This window comes from Pan paniscus, chromosome X (genome assembly GCF_029289425.2).
Source record: "Pan paniscus chromosome X, NHGRI_mPanPan1-v2.0_pri, whole genome shotgun sequence".
In the NCBI taxonomy this organism is placed as follows: Eukaryota; Metazoa; Chordata; class Mammalia; order Primates; family Hominidae; genus Pan; species Pan paniscus.
In genome coordinates this window covers 46,715,360-46,738,452 of record NC_073272.2, presented here as the reverse complement: position 1 = coordinate 46,738,452, position 23,093 = coordinate 46,715,360, and the positions used below count along the sequence as shown (strand labels likewise).

Genomic DNA, 23,093 nt, shown 5'->3' with positions numbered 1-23,093 from the left:
ACCAGCGGTCCCCAACCTTTTTAGCACCAGAGATCAGTTTCGTGGAAGATGAGTTTTTCCACAGACCTAGGGGGAGGGGCGGGGGGAATGGTTTTGGGATGAAACTGTTCCACCTCAGATCATCAGGCATTAGCTTCTCATAAGGAGCAAGGAACCCAGATGCCTTGCATGTGCAGTTCACAATAGTGTTCCTGCTCCTATGAGAATCCAATAACAATACTGATCTGAAAGGAGCTGGAGCTCAAGCAGTAATGCCAGCTTGCCTGCTGCTCACCTCCTGCTGTGCAGCTCGGTTCCTAACAGGCGAAGGACTGATACTGGTCTGCAGCCCAGGGGTTGGGGACCCCTGCTTTAGCCTGTGGCTGTGTGTCAAGGTTAGGACAGCTATTGATGTGTGCATGCGTGCCTGTATAGGGCACCAGGGAAGGTAGCAAGTAAAAATTTAGATCATAGCAAAGAGAGAATATAATTCAGACTCTGTATCTAGCTCTTGAACAGCACCTGCTCCTCTCTTTGTCCCTCCTCATGTCCCATACAATTCACTTCTTAAGGTACAGATCTTACTGAACAAGTTTTCCAAGTAGGGCTTCAAAATAAGGTCTCTTACAGGAAAATAATGCCTAAAACTGTGTAGATACCATTGGAAGACTTCAAACTCAACTGTCCTTCCACATGGCCAAACAAAAATAATATAATAAAAGCAAATAAAAAATAAGAACCAGACAGGAGCCATGTATTTGCTATTTCATATACATTATGCCAAGTAAGCCTCCTAACAACCCTGGGAGAAAGGTTATCTCTATCTTGCAAATGGGGAAAAAGGAGCGCAGAGAAGTTAAGTTTGTCTAATGTCATAAAGCTATTTAAGTGGTTGAGCTACGAGTTTTTAAAAGAAAATCTCAAGCTTCCCCCTTACTATCTCACACTGTAACCCTTCTTTTTGGTCTCTTTTCACATCTTATTATCACCCACTCCCCCTCGAAGATGAGATTCTTGGGCTCAGGAAGCACAGTTTTTCCAAACACAGAGCCTTGGTTCTATGGAGTATCAGGCTACTTGTTACTCAGCAGATAAATTTTCATCTTCAATGCCACTGACTACACTGGCACTTAGACTGTAAATTTACAATGTATTGTTAGTTTGGTAGTTTCATCTTAAAAAAAGCAGTATACTGATTTCCTGCAAATAACAAGGGGTCTGAGATAAGGTTGCTAAGAATAAATACTAAGCCATAAGTAGTCAGTCTGCTTCTGGAATAAATTCTGCTCCAGAATTTATATTTTATATTTTGCGTGATACCAAAATCTTAGAAAACTGACAGTTCTATTAATCTTATCTGATGATGAATAACAAAACTGTGATTTCTCCTTGCCTTTACTTTTTTAACATTGGAAATTTTTGTTCCTTCGCCTTTTCAAAAGGCAGCACTTGGAACAGAAGAATTTAGAGAGAGAGAGAGGCTCTTATGGAGTCCACAGTAATGAGCAAGTCCTAAAAAAGAAAGAATGTGATTCAATTGAAGGATAGGGAAAAATAGAAAGCAAAGTGATTTAGGGAAAGGATCGTAGTAAAGAAACATATAATATTTAAGACTTAAATGATAACCTGTTCTGCTTTGATTAGCCCCAGACTGATTTTATACAAAGACAACATTTAAGTACATTAAAGAGCTAAAAAATAAAAGCTAAACAAAATCAGGATTCTCATTTCCTCTTAATTTTAGTTTTGCTGAATTTCTGTAAGTTTACCTTATGGTAATTAAGAATTCAATTTGAGGGCTGGGCGCGGTGGCTCACGCCTGTAATCCCAGCACTTTGGCAGGCCGAGACGGGTGATCACCTGAGGTTGGGAGTTTGAGACCAGCCTGACCAACATGGAGAAACCCCGTCTCTACTAAACATACAAAATTAGCCAGGTGTGGTGGCATATGCCTGTAATCCCAGCTACTGGGGAGGCTGAGGCAGAAGAATTGCTTGAATCCGGGAGGTGGAGGTTGTGGTGAGAGATCGCACCACTGCACTCCAGCCTGGGCAACTAGAGCGAAACTCCGTCTCAAAAAAAAAAAAAAGAATTCAATTTGCTAAAAACAAAAGAATAAATCATTTGCAAAAGGTGTAAACACATAGAAGATGGAAAATGCTATTTTGCATACGTGTACTTTAGAAACAAGGTCAAAAATGATTTCAACAGCTAGAAAAGCAGGAAATTCTTTGACGTTTAAGGATCAGTATTGGTTTCAGGACCCAATCCCTGTTTTTAGTTGTTTCGATGAAAGACTACACAAAAAGGCAGGGGACAAAGGAAGTTCCAGAATGGAAGAAAACCACGAGGAAGAGGCTGATTGAGAGCTTGGCATATTTGAGGTTATATACTAGAATCTAATCCAACCAAAAAGTGATCTGCAAAGATGAAGCTTAAAGAGCGATAGAATTTTAGAGAACAACTTCACACAGGGAATAGAATGAAAATACACTTGCAATATTAGAACAAGAGAACTGAATAAAATAATATGTAGACAAATTATCAAAAGCCTTATTTATGGGCAATTAATGCACAATATATTCATAAATCAATACATGAGGACATTAGGCAAAAAATAAACATAGTATGCTATGGACTAAAAGGAGAGAGAGAGATCATCTTCAGGTGAGGGGAGGTAGAGAATCACATAAGTTTTCAAACAGAAGTTGAAATTTCTGAATCAATTTACTTAATTGATTATGAACAGGAAAAAGAGGTGGGGGAAGGCACACTCTGTACAGAAAGAATGCCACAAGAAGGTAGTATGGGGGCTTCTTTGGGGAACAAACAACTGTTCTTAAAAGATTTTAATCTTCGCATGACGTTTCTGGGGCAGGAAGTAACAGGAATGAAGCCATAATAATATTATATTACATCAAAGTTAAGACAACACTGGGGGTTACTCTGACATTCTAATGGCAATGTGACTCAGTTTCCAAAGTGAGTTACCAAATATCAATGTGAAGATAGATGAAATATGGGTTAACTTGGTACTGCACTTTTAAATGCTTTATGGTAACAGTCTCAGCCACTGAGAAGTAGATAACTTAACGAACACCAAGAGGTGCCTTGCTCTGCCTAGTCTCCCTTACTGAAAGAGCCATGCAGGAAAAGCAAGCCAACATATGAGCTCTGAAAACTCTCTTGCCACCTGTCACTCCAGGGTTGTGTTCTCCTAGGACAATAGTGGGTATATGAATGTCAATAAGGCATCTAACAGTTTTATTTACACCAACCACATGGCTGAAAATCAAGGTCTCAGTCAATGAAAAAACGCATATCTTAAGAACTTTAAGCTCCTAGATGGGGGGAAAAAAAAGCATGAAAGCAAATACATATATATTAACCATGAGAATGCAGTTTTAGAATTTTTAGATTTTGTTTGGTCAGTGTTATCAAAAAGCATTATATATCAAACCCAACAGAGTATTAGAAGACCACCAGGACTACAGCACTACACATCACTAGGATCAATGCTAACTATGGACTGGTCTTTATGGCTATACCATTATCTACGCATAGTGTTGGAAAAATCTTGGTCCATTATTAGGTCAAATGAGTGTGGACTAAAGAGTTGTATAACACCATATTTATCCATTTAAATAAGGGAATCAAAGAGAAAAGGGAGTTAATACTTATGAGTTCGCTTTAATTTACATTTTGAAATTCTGTGTTTGTGATAAAGTATATTTTATGTAGGTAGGTAAGGTAATAACCTATAATGTATGTGAAAGAAAAGGGAGCAAAGAAATTCTTAGTTCTAAAAAAGACCTAATTTGTCTGATAAGATTCACTAGGCCACCATGAAAAAGGTTCCCAGAGTTCTTTGCATAGAGCTCTGAAAACCTATTTTAGTAAGAGTTCCAGGTGATTCTTGTGATCAGCAAGTGAGAGAACCAGTGCAAACCTCTTACTTCATAAGTGTCGAAATTAAAACCAATGTCTCAGATTTGTAGTGTATTTTTCAATAGACTGGTAAAATATCAACTTCACGAATCACTGCGTTTTTAGGATTAGAGCCTTTAAGAGACCATAGAAAGAGCTGTAGAGTGGGCAAGAGCAGATTCTATACCTAGACTGTCTGGGTTCAAATTCCAGCTGCACACCTCTGTGCCTCAGTTTCCTCAGCTGAAAAAAGGGGATATTTAACTTACAGTGCTGTTATGAGGATTACATATGTTATATAAAATGCTTACACTTGTGCCTGGCAGTTAATGCTCAATAAATGTTAATTATTTGAACTTGACATGTCAAATTCCTAAACTGTATTAAAATAATCATATAATTACTAAATTAAAGTTATTTAATTTGAAAAAATTGTATGATGAATGCCAACTCAAAGTATAATAGTTAACACACCAAAAAGAAAATGAAATAAGGTTATACAAAAGGTGTTTAGTCTGGATTCCATTAGATTAGATAAGGGTTTTTCAATCTTAGCACTATTGGTATTTATAGTTGGGTAATTCTTTGTTATGGGGAGCTGTCTTGTGCCCTGCAGGATATTTAATAGCAGCATTCCTAATCTCTACTCAAAAAAGCTAGTAGCATCTCTCCCACTCAAGTCATGATATTGGCATATGTCCCCTGGGAAAGGAAAGTGGGGGGAGGAAAAATTGTCCACATTTGAGAAGCACTACACTAGGTCCAAGAATATTAATTAAAAAAATAGAAGGTAATTGGGGTTTCTATAAAATAATAATTACAACAACTACCATTTACTGAATGCTTATCGTATGCTAAGACTCACATAACAGTCATAAAAGTTATTTTAGAAAGACAGTATTATCCCCATTTTTCAGAAGAGGAAATAAAGACTAATAGGTTTAGCAATCTGTCCGCAGTTCCCCAGCCAATAAATGACGAAGCTAAGATATGAAGGCAGATTGGATTCCAGAAACTACATAATGCTGCCCTTCCTGTAATATCTTACTGGGATATTAAATAGCGTAGACTCTAAGACTTAGGAAAATAAAAACGGATGGGCAAACATCGAACACATAGTGATCACATATACACAAAAGGCACAGAGAAAGCACATAAAACATTAACATTGTGCATATAAGATGGCACATTTAAAAACTGAAATATTGGCCAGGCATGGTGGCTCATGCCTGTTAATCCTAGCACTTTGGGAGGCCGAGGCAGGAGGATCCCTTGAGCCCAGGAGTTTGAGACCAGCCTGGGCAACATAGGGAGATCCTGTCTTTATTTTTTTAATTAAAAAAAAAAAGAGAGAAAAAGAAAAAATATAAAACAGTGCTTTATAAGATGGTCAAAAGAATAACAAAATAATATGACAAGAAATTAAGTTTGTGCAGAGTGGTTTTCAATGAGCTTGGCACTGTTGAAATTGAAGAGAATTTATTTTCAAACATTGGCTTATATGTTATTAGCATTTTTAGAATGTGTTATTGTCTGGCAGATTACAGGGGCATAAGACAAATGAATGTGTATCCTCAAAATTAACTTTCTACTCCTCAGCATACTATTTGATATGCTCCTCCTAAATCTAAGACTTCCTAACATTAAACTTTTCAGAGGAAAATGCACTCCTTGGCTTTCTGTTTTTGACATATTTTAAAATTTACTAAATTACTTATTGTGGTGATTTAAGTGAACTCACAAAGTTGCTGGTGAATAAACCAAAGTTTCCAATGTATTGAAAACATACTACCATTGCACTAACTTGACAACAGTCCAACATGACTGTAACAACTTATGGCATATTTGCTGGGGGTCGGCACCTGTAAGTCTATTTATTCTGAAAGCCTGTTATCTACAGGGAACTCTCATCAGTACCAACAGTCTGCAGAGCTCATCTCCTGCACTAACACTTGATTCCTTTCAAATGTCCTGTTAAAAAAATACTTCAGAGGCAAAACAAGGAATGTATGAGTCTTATGAAAATGACATAAAGCGTCTTAGTATTGTACAAAGAGAAAAATAAAATATAACCCAAAGTACTGTATCTCAAATACCTTAAAATGGGAATCATGAATTTGCAGAGGGTTTTTTTTTTTTTTTTTTGAGACAGAGTCTTGCTCTGTCGCCCAGACTAGAGTGCAGTGGCACAATCTCGGCTCACTGCAACCTCCACTTCCCGAGTTCAAGTGATTCTCCTGCCTCAGCCTCCCAAGTAGCTGGGACTACAGGCGTGTGCCACCACACCCAGCTAATTTTTTGTAGTTTTAGTAGAGACGGGGTTTCACCATGTTAGCCAGGATGGTCTCGATCTCCTGACCTTGTGATCTGCCCGACTTGGCCTCCCAAAGTGTTGGGATTATAGGCGTGAGCCACCGCACCCGGTGAGGGTTTCTTTTAAATCTTAATCTACCAGTCGTAAAATTAAAGCCACAGGATAAAAACCATATACTATGAAAAAGATGGACTAGAAAGTAACAATAATCTCCTCACCCCTAATTTTAAGTTTTAAAATTGCCTTTTTAAAGTAAAACTTAATTTACTCAGGACCCACTAAGGAAGATATCTCTGACATAGTTTATACTGGAGTGAGGCAGGAGTTTAACAAAAGTAAACATCATTAGTAGTTTTTGTCAAAAATTTACCCTAAATACAATTATGAGAAAACAAATCCAGAATGTAGAACTCTGCACAACACAAAGGTCTGCTGTCTTCAAGAAGAAAATGTCATTAAAAAAAGACTTTCGTAGGTTTAAGAGACTAAAGAAGACACAATGACTACATATTCAATTAAATGTGAACCTTAATTCAATATGGAGAGGCAAGTGCTTAAAAAAAAAAAAAAAAGACATTTTTGGATAGTTGGGGAAATCTAAATGTGGACTGTGTATTAACTCATACTATGGAATTTCTTATTTCCTAGATATGGTAAATCGTATTACAGGTATGTAGGAGAACAACCTTATTCTTAAGATGCAGGATGAAGTATCTGAAGTGATATGTCATGATGTCTGCAAATTACTTTTTCATAGAGCTCATATGAAAAAGCACGTGCAAGCATGTATGTGTATACAGAGACCGCTAAATAAATGTGACAAAAACTTAACTGATGAATCCAGATGAGGTTACACAGGTATTCGCTGTACTACTCTTTCAACTTTTTTTGTAGGTTTAAGAAATTTCAAAGTAAAAGTTGGAGGAAAAAGTATAAACAAGTTGGGGAGGAGGGCAGCAATGTGTTATACATGTAAATTTTATATATTTTAAAGGAGACTAGATATATTAACCTAGAAAAACCGTCATAGTTGAATGAATTAAAGGAGATCAGTACCCTTGATCTTAAAGTTTTCCTTTATTCATTTCTTTGTATGGGCACTGCTCTACCTTAAAAATAACTAATGGTTCGGAAAACTCAACAGCTAATACCTTAGCAGTGACTGCCTATCAGCCAGCTGAGGGCTACAAATGTATTATCTCAGACTCCTTTTCTAAGCAATAGAACCATACATCCATCTAGCTGCTATTTAATAGAAATTTCAACTTAAATCTTGTAGGAGCAATTCAAGTTCTGCATGTCTAAAGCTAGTCAAGTTGATAACCATCATTCTCTACACCCAACTCATTTCTTCTTTATCTCCAGTTTCAACAACAAGCACAAATGTTCCACTGTCTGGCCCAAGCCAAAGTCCAGCAATACAGATTTCTCGCTCAACTCTACCACCAATCAATTACCAAGTGTAGTCTATTTTACCCTCTAATCTTTGTCTCTCCTTTTGTCTGAACTGGAGCAATTACCTTCTAATTTATGCCTCTAAATCTTCTGCCTTCCATTTAATGCTTCATCTTGCTACCAAGTGATCCAACATGCAAATTTGACCATTATTTAAAATATTAAAAATGATAAAGACTTCTCATTGGCAGTCATTGCCAACGTGAAGTCTACCTGAAATTTTTAGCAACAAAAGTTTAAATCTATCTTCAGCTAATATGAACACACAAGTATGGCATAAACCAGGGAAAGACACTTAAAGTTTGGTCTAAAGGAGAAATTAAGTTCATTTGCAGAGAAAAGTTATTTCATTTAAATAGTTAAATGAAGTCAAAAGAGAAAGTTATCCACTGAGCTGCCACTTAAATTTTCCTAAGTAGTTAGGTTGTGAACTTTTAAGTCAAGTTCACTGCATTATCAAATGAAAGAAGTAATCAAGATAATATATATTCTTTTGACTTATGCCAACATAGGAAATATCTGGAAGAATGTGAAGCAGAATATGATTAATGTATTTTAGCAAAATGGCTAGGTTGTAGAAATTTGAAGAGATTTACTAAATGACTTACTCAGATAAATAGAACTTTATGGAATCACAGGGTCCTTAAAGACCAGAATTGAACTTGAAAGTGCAGAGAAAAAGCAAGAGTGATACTGATTTGCTTAAAGAAGTACAGGCGATTTATTCTCAAAATGATAATGAGGAATCAGGAGGTGACAACAGAAGAAAACACCATTTCCTATTATTAAATAACCCAGTGCAAATACAGGTTCATAATCCCTTATTATAACCCCACAAATTTTTCATAAATCTTGCATAAACTCATGTGGTGCTGAAATTTGACCTGGGGCTACTTACGGTATTCACTTAGCTCATTAGAGTGACTATTTCTATGTTTTAGTGCTGAAATACTAATATGTTCGTTCCCAGGATACTGCAACAGACCCTGCTGGGAAGGTACAATATATTATAAATGTACTCAATTACCTTTCTAAATCTAAAAAACATTATCTTTTTTTTAAGTTCAGGGGTACACGTGGTCTGTTATAGGTAAGCTTGTGTCATGGGGGTTTGTTGTACAGATTATTTTGTCACCCAGGTATTAAAGTCTAGTATCCATTAGTTATTTTTCCTCTCTCTCCTCCCACCCTCCATACTCCAATCGGTCCCAGTGTCTGTTGTTCCCCTCTATGCGTCCATGTGGTCTCATAATTTAGCTCCCACTTATAAGTGAGAACATGTGGCACTTGGTTTTCTGTTTCTGCATTCATTTGCTGAGGATATGGCCTCCAGCTCCATCCATGTTCCTGGAAAAAAGATGATCTCATTCTTATTTTATGGCTGTATAGTAATCCATGGTGTATATATACATTTTCTTTATGCAGTCTACCACTGATGAGCATTTAGGTTGATTCCATGTCTTTGCTATTGTGAATAGTGCTGCAATTAATATATGTGTGCATGTGTCTTTATGATAGAATAATTTATATTCCTTTGGTTATATACTCAGTAATGGGATTGCTGAGTTGAATGGTAGTTCTGCTTTTGGCTCTTTGAGGAATCACCGCACTGCTTTCCACAATGGTTGGACTAATTTACAGTCCCGCCAACAGTGTGTAACTGTTCCTTTTTCTCCACATCCTTGCCAGCACCTGTTATTTTTTAACTTTTTAATAACAGTAATTCTGACTGGTGTGAGACGGTATCTCATTGTGGTTTTTGCTAAATCTAAAAATTCTTAGCTCCAAAACACATTTAGTCTAAAGGGTTTACAATAAGAGACTGCGAAGCTGTAGTACTTCTGGTGAAGCCTTTACTGAACCTTCCACTCTTTCGGAAGAGCCTTCCTCTATGCTGCCCCACCATGGTTTCTTACCAATATCTCTATCATTAAAGATCACATGTTTTAATGGTTTGACGGTTTCTCAATTCACTTTGAGCAGTCTGAGAAGTGATCAAATCCTTTTCACCTAGCACAAACCTGGGTACCAATGCAGTACACCATAAACATTCACTGAATAAAAAGAACTGGGTAGAGCTGAGGGAGGGAGCGAGCGGATGAGAAGGCACAAGGTAAATTTTGCTTACATTCTTTTTGGTTGAGCGGGCTTACCACTTAACTATGAAAGCCTAAAAATTACACACTGTAGATTCACAGTATTTAAGAATTAAAAATAACAATTCGGGAGAGAATTAAGGAAGAAGACTATGTTTGTATATCTTCTCTATTTCATTTCATTTAGCTGTTATTTTCTCTTTTAATATAGCCTATAATTCGTATGCTCAACATATACAGAATTAATGCTTTATTAAAAGATGATTCAAAGGAAAAAAAGGGGGAGATGTAGAAACTGCAGTTCATATTAAAGATGGTTTAAAATAGCAAATGGAGTGGTAAAAATATTAATAAATAGAGAACAATTCAAGCACACATTTAAAAGCAGCAGTGGGAGAAATGGCTGACAAGGCAAGTGGGAATCAGATTTGAGGCATTCACATGCTAGGCTTAAAAAAGGTAGATTTCTGAAGAAAGTGTACATTAGTGCCTTTGCAGATGTACAACAGTTGGTCACTGGTGACCTCAACAAGAGAAGTGTTGGGCTTACCAAGGGTAGAAAGCCAAACTGCTGTGGGTGGCAGAGTGAACAGGAGATGAAGAAAATAACTCAAAGCAGAGGGAAGGAATGGCAAGGGAAAACCATTTATTAAGAACTGGCACAGCTCACAAACCAGAAAAAACCAACAGCACTTCATTTTTTGGCAGGAACTACTAGACTTGAAGACCAGAGCAATGATATGGATATAACAATTATACGGCAAAACTGTGCTTGTGGAAAAAGACCTCCTTCTCTATTTTTGCAACAATACAGTCTCCATGCTCTCCTGTTATATAGCTCACGTATTTCTTTTTCTTAAACAGGCATATCCCCCACGAAGTGCTATCCCCAACTTTTTCTTCCCTTTTCCTCTCAAGACAGTCACCAACTCCTAGGTAGAAGACTCCCTAGTCAGCTTCTTCTAAATAGCTCTATCCAGCTCTTTTAATGGCTCCCCAAACTTGCCCCCAAATGAAGTCATGTGCCATAGATTCACTCAAGCACTTTCACAGACAGATACGGGTTTAAATCTTGGCTCTACCTCTAGTCAATTGAATGACCTTGGGATGCTGTGAGAAATAATACAGTCTGGGAAGCACTTTGCTCAGTGCTTGGCTAAGTACTAAGCCCGATTTATTAACTAGCATTATTATTAAACCATCTAAGTATCCAGACTTAAAAGCCAAAGAATCTTTCATTCACTCCTTCCTCTTACTATCCAAAAGTTTGCTCTATTTAATAGCTAGAAACACCTTTATGAAACCTAAATTAGATCATATTAATTAAAAACCCACCAAGAGCTCTCTGACAGAAGAAAGTCTTAAGTTTGGTACACAAAGCATAATTGGCTTCTAACCAACTTTTACAACTGTATCTTATTTTACTACTCATCACACATTGCACTCAAGCCAAAACATACCACCAATTATTGACAATAAACATATAGCAGTTGTATCGTATATACATTTAAGCTCACGCAAATGCACAGCAGGGAGGGTAATCAGGAGGGAGGGCAAAAAAGAGAGGTATAGGGGAGAGACTGACAGCAGGAGGAACAGAACATTACTTGGAGTATACATTTGCTATTCCTCTACAGAGTTCCTCCAAGCCTTTCAGAATTACCATGTTGAGTATGACTTTAGCGGTTGAAGACTGAAGTTATTCATACAACATGGCCTCTCTACACAAGCCAACTATTTTGCCTGGTGCTCAAGTGAAGAAAAGGGATTTATTCTTTCACTGGATGAAAACGTAACTGTGCTGGACTTAAGGAGATATGGTATGTATGCTATTTTATGGATGAACTGGGGCATCTTTCTCATGGTGCAAGAGTTTGGTTTTAAGCTGGCTTAAGTGCTATTCCTTTCTCTTCTCCCTGCCTCCTCATTTTCACCCATCACACAAAATACATTCTTCCCCAGAATGCACGGTTTTTTTAAAAGACCTGACTCCTTGGGCTGGAAACATCAGTGGATCTATCACCGAATTTCTTTCAATCTATTTTATTTATATGCACTAACTGTTACTTGAAGAAAGGACCTATACCATGTATTTATAAACCCTCAGGGCCTAGCCTAGAGCCTTGCATACAATAAGCAAAGACTCATTAAATCAAAGAAAGGGAGCCATGTTGGCTGCTGAAAAGTACATTTTTAGCAATGGCTCAATGACAATTATTTCAAAAAGGGAGGCTTATAAAGCAAGGCCTAGGGGTCTAGACTTGTGGTTAACATTTTCAATTGGTGTGTCAACTGGTGTGTCAATAGGTACTCAAGCTGGGAGAAGAATTGTTAATATCACAGGAATGCAATCAAGATTTAAATGATTAGACATTTTGTAGTGTAGGGCAAAATGGAGTATAGATAAGAATGTAAGTGCATCTAGGTTAAAAAAAAAAAAGAAATGTATAAGAAACAACAGTATCACTATAAATTATAAGTGGAAAAACACACAAATTTTGTGTGTCCAACCTCAACACAAGACAACTTTATAACAACATAAATGTCGATACTTCAACATTTTAATGATAAACTGGAAGGAGTCTCAAAGGGTATCAAGAATATTGAGGGTGGGGTAGGGAATGGAAAAGATGATAGAGGTGATTAATGTTTACATTAATGACAATCAGGCAACAAGAAGAAAAGACTATAAGTTTTCCTTGGTTCCTTTTTCCCTCTCACTCAACCACCTAATCTATGAGCAAGTTCTATGAGCTTTAGTTCCATAAGACTCCCTAGTTTGACCCCCTCTCTCTATTTTTACAGGGAAATCTCTGTCCAGGTTGGTCTGTACTGTTACAATTGCCTCCTAATTTGTCCTCCCTACTTCTAAGCTTACCCCTTGGAACCCATTCCACACACAGCAACTAGATCCGTTTTCTTTTTCTTTTTTTTTTTTTTTTTTTTTTTTTTTTTGAGAGAGTGTCTCACTCTTTCACCCAGGCTGGAGTGAAGTGGCACCATCTTGGCTCACTGCAACCCCCCGCCCCACCACCCCTGCCGCCTCAGCCTCCAGAGTAGCTGGGATTACAGGTGCCCATCACCATGCCCGGCTAATTTTTGTATTTTTAGTAGAGATGGGGTTTCGCCATGTTGGCCAGCCTGGTCTCAAACTCCTGACCTCAAGTGATCTGGCTCGCCTCGGCCTCCCAAAGTGCTAGGATTATAGGGATGAGCCACTGCACCCACTAGATCCATTTTCTAAATTTAAAGTGAAACCTATTCCTTTCCTGCTTAAAATCCTCTATGGCAAGCTGTAACACCTAGAATTAATATATAAACTTCTTACCATGTCCAGAAAGCCCATGTATGATCTCATTCCTGCTTGCTTAAGTTTATCACCATCACTCTTCCTTTCTCTCATTCAGCTATAGTCACCCTGGCCTTTTTGTCCCATAAACATGCCAAAGTTATTCCCAATTTAGCCTTCATCTGTTCTCTGTATATGAAAGGTTCTACCCATAGATCTTTGTGTAGTTGATTTCATCTCATTATTCAGGGCTAAGCAGAAAACTCACACTCTCAGACCAGTTAAGCAAAAGGAGCACTCTGACCTTCCCTCCTCCCAAATATTATTGTATTTTATCTTATTCATATAAATAAATTATACTGGGGGTTTCTGTCTTGTTCTACTAGAATTTAAGTCTCCAGAGGACAGGAATTTCATCTTAAACATTGGTATGTCTATCATCAGTGCCTAGAACAGTGTCTGGCATAGAGTGAGTTTTCAAACATTTGTTGAATGGGATTTATTCTGCAGAAATCCTAAATATATTTAGGAAATTGGGACCAAATGACAGGTAGACTTCAGGCCATTTTGTAAAGAACTTGCAAGAATTATAGTGAGGTGAAAAGAATGTTTAAGAAGTCACTGGATGACCACAAATTATGAATACAGATGAGATTACTACATTAAGTAGGAGCTGATTAAGTGACCTTAAAATCCTTTCCAATTATAAAATCCTAATCTACTCATAATGTAATGAGTTACTTTCAGTCTATATAGCTGTTAGATAAATGGCTTATACATTGAACTACCTTTAAGTGATCTGACTTAGCATGTAGTTTATGACTACCTCCAAATTACTAAACACCTTCAGTGACTTTAGGTCATTTTTGTTTCAAAAAATAACACTGAACTTGCTATTCAGGGTAAAGTACCATTCTGACATATAACAGGATAAATGGCCAGACAATTCCCCACCCCACTATAAATTATATTTATCGAGAGTATGGTACCTAAGATCCAATGTTCTAAAGAATTTGTAGTACATTACTCGCTATAATTTGGCTTTTGGTCCTTTTTGTCTCCCCTACCCTTCTACCTATAACTAGATAAAATGGTGCAACTGAGAAAAGACTGTCATAAAATAATTTATAGGCATGTTACCTTGGCCACACAACTTTTGTTTAAATAAAAGTTTCGATCTAGATTTGAAATCATTTTAACAAACCAGGATTACTTTCAAAATACAGTATTTTGAAAACAACACATGCTGACCAAATTAATATATCTGCAAGAGAAATACTTAATGTAAACTCTATTTTAACAAAGACTAAGACAAACTTATTTTTATCAATTAATATAAAGCAGTGTATCCCAAAATGAGCTTTTGAGAAAACTAATTCTTCAAAAGATACTGGTCAAGTAAGTTTGGGAAATACCATACACTATAACTCTTCTCCCTCATTCACAAATTACATTAACATATACAGTATCTGAAATATTTTACAAAAAATAAATTTAAAAAATTAAAATAAAGGACTTGTTCACTTGCTGAACTTTAATCTATCATTTCCCATATTTCCATAGCCAGAATTCCCCATCTTTTGGGGACAGAGCTAGTAGTGGAAAACACAGTTTAGGGAAACACTGCTATATAGCACTGTTTGAAAATAGTACCTCTAAATAGATTTACAAAATGGCTAAGATAGAAATTGTGAAAACAAATGTGAAGCTTACTGGTATATATGTATTCAAACTAGGTCCCTAGATAAGAATTTATATAACTTATACTAAATTTTTTTAAGTAGCTCAGAAAAGAGACACTTAAAAGATAGATGATTTAATTAAAAATTAAAAAAATCAGCATTTTAGTCAAATCCCTATATTAACTGCTAATTTGTCTGTGACAACAAATATTCTGTGATGCCATTTTCCCCTCAAGTTATTAATGGTAGATTTTCATATTAAAACTAAAGTTATCCTGGGATATCAGGTGGTTCAGAGGGAAATGGGAAAGAAGCACAGGTCTGTGACTCTACTGGTTTATAATCATAGGTCTTTTTTTCCTTTCTGTACCATAGTGGGCTATTTGAAAGGGAAAAATATTTTTAACATGTGGATTCTCATAATACATTCTGCTAGACTTTTGCACCATTTTGCTTTGATGTCAACATAATTCTAAGGGAGAAAAAAAACTTAATAGTTAACACTCCCCCAAAAGAGAGGGACTACAGCAGTTTTAGAAAAGACTTACTTAATCATTTCAAAAAGCTTTGGATCTGAGACCTTGATATTTCGTGCCATATTCCAGGAAAGATGAACCATGGGTACTATTGACTTCACACTTTGCAATTTGTTCCATTCGTACCGTTCCACTGCCAATTTATACTGGCAGGCTAGGAAAAAAAAAACAGTTATAAAGCAACCCAAAGTACCAAAAGATATGAAGATAACCATTATCACCTGCTCAGGTGATATCTTCAACATCAATTCTGAAAACCTCAAAACACTATAAAAATAATTTTTATGCTTTATGATAATTACAGTAGTAATAATATTAGCAATCATATAAAGAGCACTTCCTATGACTATGTGCCAAGCACTGTGTTTTTATTTTTACCCATTATCTCATTTACTCTTCACCATCACCTTATTAATTTCATTACTTCCATTATACAGATGAAGAAATCGAGGACCAGAGAGGTTAAATAACTTGCCCAAAGTTATAAGAGCCAGATCCTGGTCCTAATCCAGGTCTTTCTGGCTCTAAACTCCACATTCTTAACCTTAAGTGAGTACTGCCTGAAGGCAGGCATAATTCAAACAGATTTTGACATTACAGAGCTATTCATATGAAATACTAGATTTTTTTAAATGTGAAAGAATAATTTTTCTACTTTGTTTTCTCTCATAAGGGTTTTTTTAAAATAAAACCAAGCACTCTAAAATTTATTATTATAACCTTCATGTATATTAAAGCCATAAACTTGTTATTTGCTAACATCTATGCTCTTAGATTTCTATTTGTTAACTTGAATTTAATTTGTTGTACTACGAATTACAATTCTATGCAAGGAGACATTCTTCTTACAACTTTTAGTGAGTTATATTTCAAGAAAAAAGGAACAGTCCTATTGGATATAATCCTTTATAAATTAACTTTTTTAAAGCATATTCTTTATAATACCTGTAAGTGGACCAACATTCCAAGCAATGTTGTTGCACCAGCCAATAGCCTGAACCCAATGAACAGTGCCTGCATTTATCCAGACCAAATCTCCAGGTCGCTGAATAAACCTATACACTGGAACATTTGCTTCATAAAGATCTTCAAGATTGGGCCACCAAGAACCCATTAGGAAATTCAAATTATTTCTGAAATAAGAAAAAAATAATGCAAATGGATCAACTACATTAAGAAGCTCCTAGTAAGACTGGAAGAAAATGTCACAAATTTTTTAAATAAACACTTGTTCATTTTATTGAAACATAATTGCTTGTGCAAAAAGATCTGCTGTATGTATATAGAGTGTGTAATTAATAAGGTTGAGTACTAAATTACTAAAGATCAGTGTTACTTTTTTTTTTTTTTTTTGAGACAAAGTCTTGCTCTGTTGCCTGGGCGGGAGTGCAGTGGCTCCATCTAGGCTCACTGCAACCTCCGCCTCCCGGGCTCAAGCAATTATCCTGCCTCAGCCTCCGGAGTAACTGGGATTACAGGCACCTGCCACCATGCCTGGCTAATTTTGTATTTTCAGTACAGACGGGGTTTCACCAGGTTGGCCAAGCTGGTCTCGAATTCCTGACCTCAGGAGATCCGCCTGCTTCGGCCTCCCAAAGTGCTGGGATTACAGGAATTATAATACCTGTAGTAAGTGGACCGGCCCAGCATTACCATCTTAAATTGATTTTTCAAAGATCCAAATGAAATCCAAAGCTACTTTCAAGTAACACATAAATTCACTTTCAATTTCATTTCAACAAAGACTATTTTTGACTGAAGCCTTCTCCCTGGAGCACCTAGAAATCCCTAAAAGGTAAATGGAAGGTGGAGTTGACATCAAGTCATTTAAATCCATAAACAGGAACACTGTGGCAATACAAGTACCAGGAACTTCCCTTAATTTCTGAGGAAAAGGAGACTGAATGTCAGACTCCATATAGTTTGATGATTAGCTGATTAAAACTATGCAGTTCAAAACAACTTCAGCAAAAACGAACAATCACGCACATGCACAAATAATCATGACCACTACTACCAATATACTTTGGAAACATTCCTTAGATATTATTAAGCTTTTATTTTAATATCTGGCTTCTTATTCTCCATCATGATATGAAGTACTTTTTAAACAACATAGCAACCTTTCCCATAAAAGAACTTTATAAAATTGAATTAACCACTTCAAATTTCATATTTTGGGGAAGGAAGAACTTACACAGTAAAAATGTTCCTTTCCTTAAGATCTAAGAAATAATCTTACTTTATTTGTCTTGTGCTATAGCACATGATAAAGTATACTTTACAATTGTTTTTACTGGTTTAAATTTAATTTTTTATCTAGATCAAGGGTTGGCAAACTATGGCCCACGGGCCAAATTCAGCCCACTGCCTGTTTCTGTAAAAAAAAACTTATTAGAATACAGCTATGTCCATTCACTTACGTACTATCTCTGTGTCTGTGCTATAATGACACAGTTGTGACAGACAGCGTATGACCAGGAAAGGTGAAAATATTTATTATCTGGCCCTTCATGGAAAAGAAATCGCCAAACTATGATCTAGAAAGAACCTTTGTCTCTCTTTTTCTCTTGAAAAATGCAAGGCTACTCTGGAAAGTTTAGACTAGAGTGCAAATGGTAGCCTAACTGCAAAGGGATAAGGATTGGCTTATTTTGTGTGACAAGGCCAAGTAGATACAGTCCAGAAAAAGTTGCCTATAAAGCAAAAAATGGCTATAGACACAAATCCTAGCCTTATTTCACCCATGTATTGCCATTACAAAATTAGAGAAAACTTTTTATCCAAAAGCAAGCAAGTAATCCCAAACAGACACCCCCCGCCCCAAAAATCAAACTTACCAAAAAGCATGCATCATTTTAATCATATATTCAAAAGAATGGTTATTTCAAGACAGGTATTATTTAAAGCCATAAAATAAACTACAGATACAGTATACAGTCACTATCAAAAGCAACAATCTTCATGTGAAACAAAATTACAGTGAAATGCTGAAGAAGCAAGTACTACTTTCACAACTGAGTTATTAAATTTACCTAACCCTTCCTTCTAACTTGATATTTTTATTATCCCTACGCTCAAGCTTTTTGGACATCATCTGCTTATTCTAATTATCTTTTTTCCCAAGACACCTCTCCATTTAGATAGGAAACAAAACTACATCCTAAAAATAGCCAGTCCCTACTCAGAAACAATGAACAAGGATTCCTGTACTATAGCTGCAACAATATAGTATTAACTCAAAGTTTAAGAAATAAAAATCTTTCTATAGCACAATGGAGATTTCCCATATAACAATGTTCTTTCTCTGCTGCTACTGGTCCATAAAAAAAGTACAGATTAAAGTAATCAGGTTATTTCATCAGTACATTAGAAGCTTTAAAACTCTGTATCTTTGGCTTTCTTACATTGAAGGAAACCAATATATGAATAGAGAAGACAACATAAGGTAATTATCTCTTGCTTTTATATAAGGAAACTGTGGATTAATATATTTTGTTGTTTTTCAACTACGATGCACTTCTTACTAAATCCAAATATTTACAGCAAAGATTCTTAAACCAAAGTAAGAAATTAGAAGTTAGTATGGGGCTGGGCGTGGTGGCTCACGCCTGTAATCCCAGCACTTTGGGAAGCCAAGGTGGGTGGATCACGAGGTCAGGAGTTCGAGACCAGCCTGGCCAACATGGTGAACCCTGTCTCTACTAAAAATACACAAATTAGCAGGGCATGGTGGCACACCCCTATAATCCCAGCTACTCAGGAGGCTGAGGCAGGAGAATTGCTTGAACCTGGGAGGCGGAGGCTGCAGTAAGCTGAGATTGTGCCACTGCACTACAGCCTGGGCAACAGAGCAAGACTCCGTCTCAAAAAAGGAAAAAATAAAAATAAAATAGTATGTGGAATATGTGTATAATTAGTTTTCAAAGTAATCTCATGTAAATGTTTTCTGTGGGTGTTTTCCCCCTTTAATTGGGGTGGGGGGCATAACACCAAATGTGTATATAATGTATATTTTCATCCTATACTAATTTTCTAATGTTATTACTAAATGAAAATATCAGGTCCTTATATAATAAAGTACTTTCTAGAAAAGAAGAGAATAAAGTTCTAGAAAAGAAGAGAGTAAGGTTCTATCTAGACAAATGATCAAATTGAAACCAACTAAAAAAAAATTCCAAAGTACTTTTTAACGCAAGACACAGAAGTAAATAAAAGCTATTTCTGGGATCTTAAGGAAAGGAACTATCCAAGTTCTTTCAACTAGAGAAAACAAAATCTGGGCTGGATGTGGTGGATCACGCCTGTAATCCAGCACTGTAGGAGGCCCAGGCAGGTGGATTGCCTGAGCTCAGGAGTTCAAGAGCAGCCTAGGCAACATGGTGAAACCCCATCTCTATTTAAAAATAAAAAATAAATAATACATTTTATAAAATTTCTTCATAGAAAGAGTTGTCAGTTTAAAAAGAATTTATATCATGATATGGCAAAAGGTATTATGGTCAAGCTTGAGTTATTCACAGCCTATACGGGTGCTCAATAAAGAATTCCTTCTACTTCCTAAAACCATTTATAACAAAACAATTTTTCTTGGAATACACACATTTCAAATGAATAAGTATGCATCATTTTAAAAATTAAACTAATAACTCAACTTTTCTATCTTCTTAATTCATGGGTACTACTACTGCATGAAGTTGTTTCATGGCATCTTTCTTAAAGTATTTCCAATAACACAAAATATGAGGTTTGGAATCAAATAATTTAAAATGAATTCTTCGCTGAATGGTAAGTGAATACTGGCAATGTATCCATTAGGAGATCCAGATTGGTAAGTTGTCGTTTACAATTACTGCTTTCTAACATATGTTTTAAGAAAATTTACTTTGGAAACCTACTTTTCACAGAAGTCATTCAGAACACCCCAGTAACCTTCAGGAACAACAAACCATTCACAGTCACCTGGGCCAATATTTATGTTAACTGAACAGAAGTTGTTATTTTCCTGATGACCTGAAATGTGAAAAGAAAAAAAAAATTGGAGCTCCAGTGGTGCAATTGGTTAGCACACGGTACTTATACAGAAAAAAATTAATCATCACACTATAATTCTATAGAAAAATGGGTCTTTGGAAACAAAACCTTACAAATGCTCAACAGAGAACACTCTAGTAGTATTTAGTTCTTCATCACTGTAGCATTTTTGTGTCAACTCCTAAAATACTCAGTAAGAGCTTCTATGATAGGCAGTATAATCATGGTCAAGAGATTAGGCTCTGGAGCCAGGCTCCTTGGCTTAGTCATTAATTGAACCTGGGCAAGTTGGTAAACCATTCTGACTCAGTTTCCCTATATGTAAGAACAGATAATAATAATCTCTATAAATTGTTGGGTTGTTTTGAAGATTGATAAACTAATGAATGCATATAACAGTGCTTAATACAGATGCTCCTTAACTTACAGATGGGACTACATCCTGATAAACCCAAAGTAAGTTGAAAAATACCTTAAGTTGAAAATGCATTTAATACTCTGATAAACCCACCATAAAGTCCAAAAGTGGTAAGTTGAACCATTTCAACTCAGGGACCATCTGTACACAGTAAGCAATAAATATTAGCTATTATAGATATCATTACCATTTTTTTCCTTATGAACTAATCTCCAGGAATAGTGTTTACCCCATAACAAGGTACTCAAAATAATGTTTTTTGCCCAACATTTATATCAGTGTCCAATGACAGAGTACAGAGCAGAACATAGTTCTTCTATCATTTATTCCAGAACTCTTTGCACTTTACCTGACTATGGATAAAATATCACAGAATTGGGCTTCTAATGGTCTGAGGATAACAATTATAACCAATAGTTCTAATCCTGGCTGTATATTAGAATCCTCTGGGGACCTCAGTTAAAAACCAACCAACCCACCCACCTACCCTCATGCCTGGATCTGAATCCTAGAGATTAATTAATTACATACTTTTAAAAAGCTACCAGGTGTGGTGGCTCAAGCCTATAATCCCAGCACTTTGGGAGGTCCAGAGGGAAGAATAACTTGAAGTCATTATGTGAACCTCAAAACAATTAGCCAGGCATGGTGGCATGTACTTGTAGTCCTAGCTACTTGGGAGGTTGAGGCAGGAGAATTGCTTGAGCCCAGGAGTTAAACAAGGTTACAGAGAGCTATGATCACATCACTGCACTCCAGCCTGAGTGACATAGCAAGACCCTGTCTCTTAAAAAAGAAAAAAGAAAAAAGGACAAGAGAATCAAATCAGCAGCCGGGATGGGGAACCACTGACCCATTTTACCCAGAAGCAAGCATAGCCCTATTCTGAAAAAATTCTTAAGCACGACTCAGTAAGAATGTGAACAAAGAAGGAAGCAGTCTGGTTTTCAAACCATGGCTGCATCAAGTAGCAAAGAGAAGCACCTGAGGGAGACCTGCAGCCCACAGTACATTGGTACAGCTGAACTGGTCATCAACAGTATCTCTTCTAATTGATCAGTGCTGCGATTGTGGCAATTGTTAAATATTTTGAATATCACCCTGTGAAATTTCATGTCAATGCAAAAGAGCACAAAGAAGATGGTACTTCAGTACTGGATGGAAAATTTAAGTCTAAAAACAATGTAATTCACTTTATAAATGAAGAAAAAGACCTAAAGAAGAAATGTAACTTGCCAAAAGTGACAAGCCTAATTAGTGGCAAAGTCTAACTAGTTATTAGAATGAGTCTAGTAATGTCTCCACATGATGAAGTTTTTTTAAAACCGTGAGTTGTGATCCACTTAGAAAACTGCGAGTTGTGATCCACTTAGAAAACTGCAACCTACACTTTATTTTTTAAATGAAACAGAATAGAATAGATTGGAAAACGTATTGTTCAATAAAACTGCTGCTGTATACATACATGTGCATTCGGTTACATATAAAACGTACTTTTTATTGTTACTTGGGTTAAAAGAAAAATTCAAAAACACTGCACCCCATCACTCTCTGCAACACATGGGATTGACAACAGAGTCTTCAGGCCAAAAGAACTTATTTCCCAGTGGTGCTCCAATGACCCCTTTCCAGATTAAATTGTTATAATGTTTCTGGGCTATTACACCAAAAAGAGATAATGAAAAGGGGAAAAATCTTAATCTGAGCCCAGTTAAAAAGTCTAATATTATAACAGGAACAACTCTCAGTTTTATTCATTATAAATGACAAGATTCTGGCTGTCTTTGCATGTTTCATATTTTGATTTTGTTTTCCATTTTAACAAGATATGTTAGTTCATACAAATTACCTGGTGTTCTGCTCCCTGGAACTTTCATGTATAGTTGAACTGTGTTCATGCCCAATATGGTATGACCAACATGGCTTAGAAGATTTCCTGCTGATACGACACGCACAAAAGCAGGAAGTTTAGTCAGCTCATGTAGCTGCAACTTCCACCTGCAATAAAGTAACACATCAAAAGTGAAACTCTGCTACAAATACCTGTGGAAGTTTACCATTTCTTCAAAACCCTTGTGTTCCAATCAGAAAAAACAATTAAGTCTATAAATATTTTACTTTTCCATAAGAAAATGCTTAAATTTTTAAATTTTTCCAAAGAAAACTTCCCAACAAAAAATAGGCATAAAAATTATTCACCAATAAAAGAAAAAAACTATTTTAATAGTTGTACAATTATATTTTATAAATACATTTTCATGTAACTATTTCATATAATTAAAAATATAATTTGTGATTATGTAATTAGCATATAGTCAGAGTCTTGATGAAAAACTGCAGAAAAGTTTTAAGTAAAAAAAAAA

The 23,093-nt window shown here is 36.2% G+C and overlaps 1 protein-coding gene across 19 annotated transcripts in view; it reads right to left on the bottom strand.

Annotated features, from left to right (window-relative positions):
* KDM6A (lysine demethylase 6A) overlaps window positions 1-23,093 on the bottom strand; it is a 235,090-nt gene that overhangs the window by 5,500 nt on the left and 206,497 nt on the right. For 18 of the 19 annotated variants that reach the window (XM_003808365.5, XM_057301150.2, XM_057301151.2 and 15 more), the window contains 4 exons: window positions 22,580-22,728; window positions 20,177-20,291; window positions 16,224-16,411; window positions 15,291-15,432 (listed from right to left, as the gene is read on the bottom strand). In XM_003808365.5, the coding sequence (XP_003808413.1) occupies window positions 15,291-15,432; window positions 16,224-16,411; window positions 20,177-20,291; window positions 22,580-22,728 (594 nt within the window). Of the gene's footprint in view, window positions 1-15,286; window positions 15,433-16,223; window positions 16,412-20,176; window positions 20,292-22,579; window positions 22,729-23,093 lie in introns of those variants that run through there. The other variant, XM_063601971.1, reaches the window with a different exon arrangement.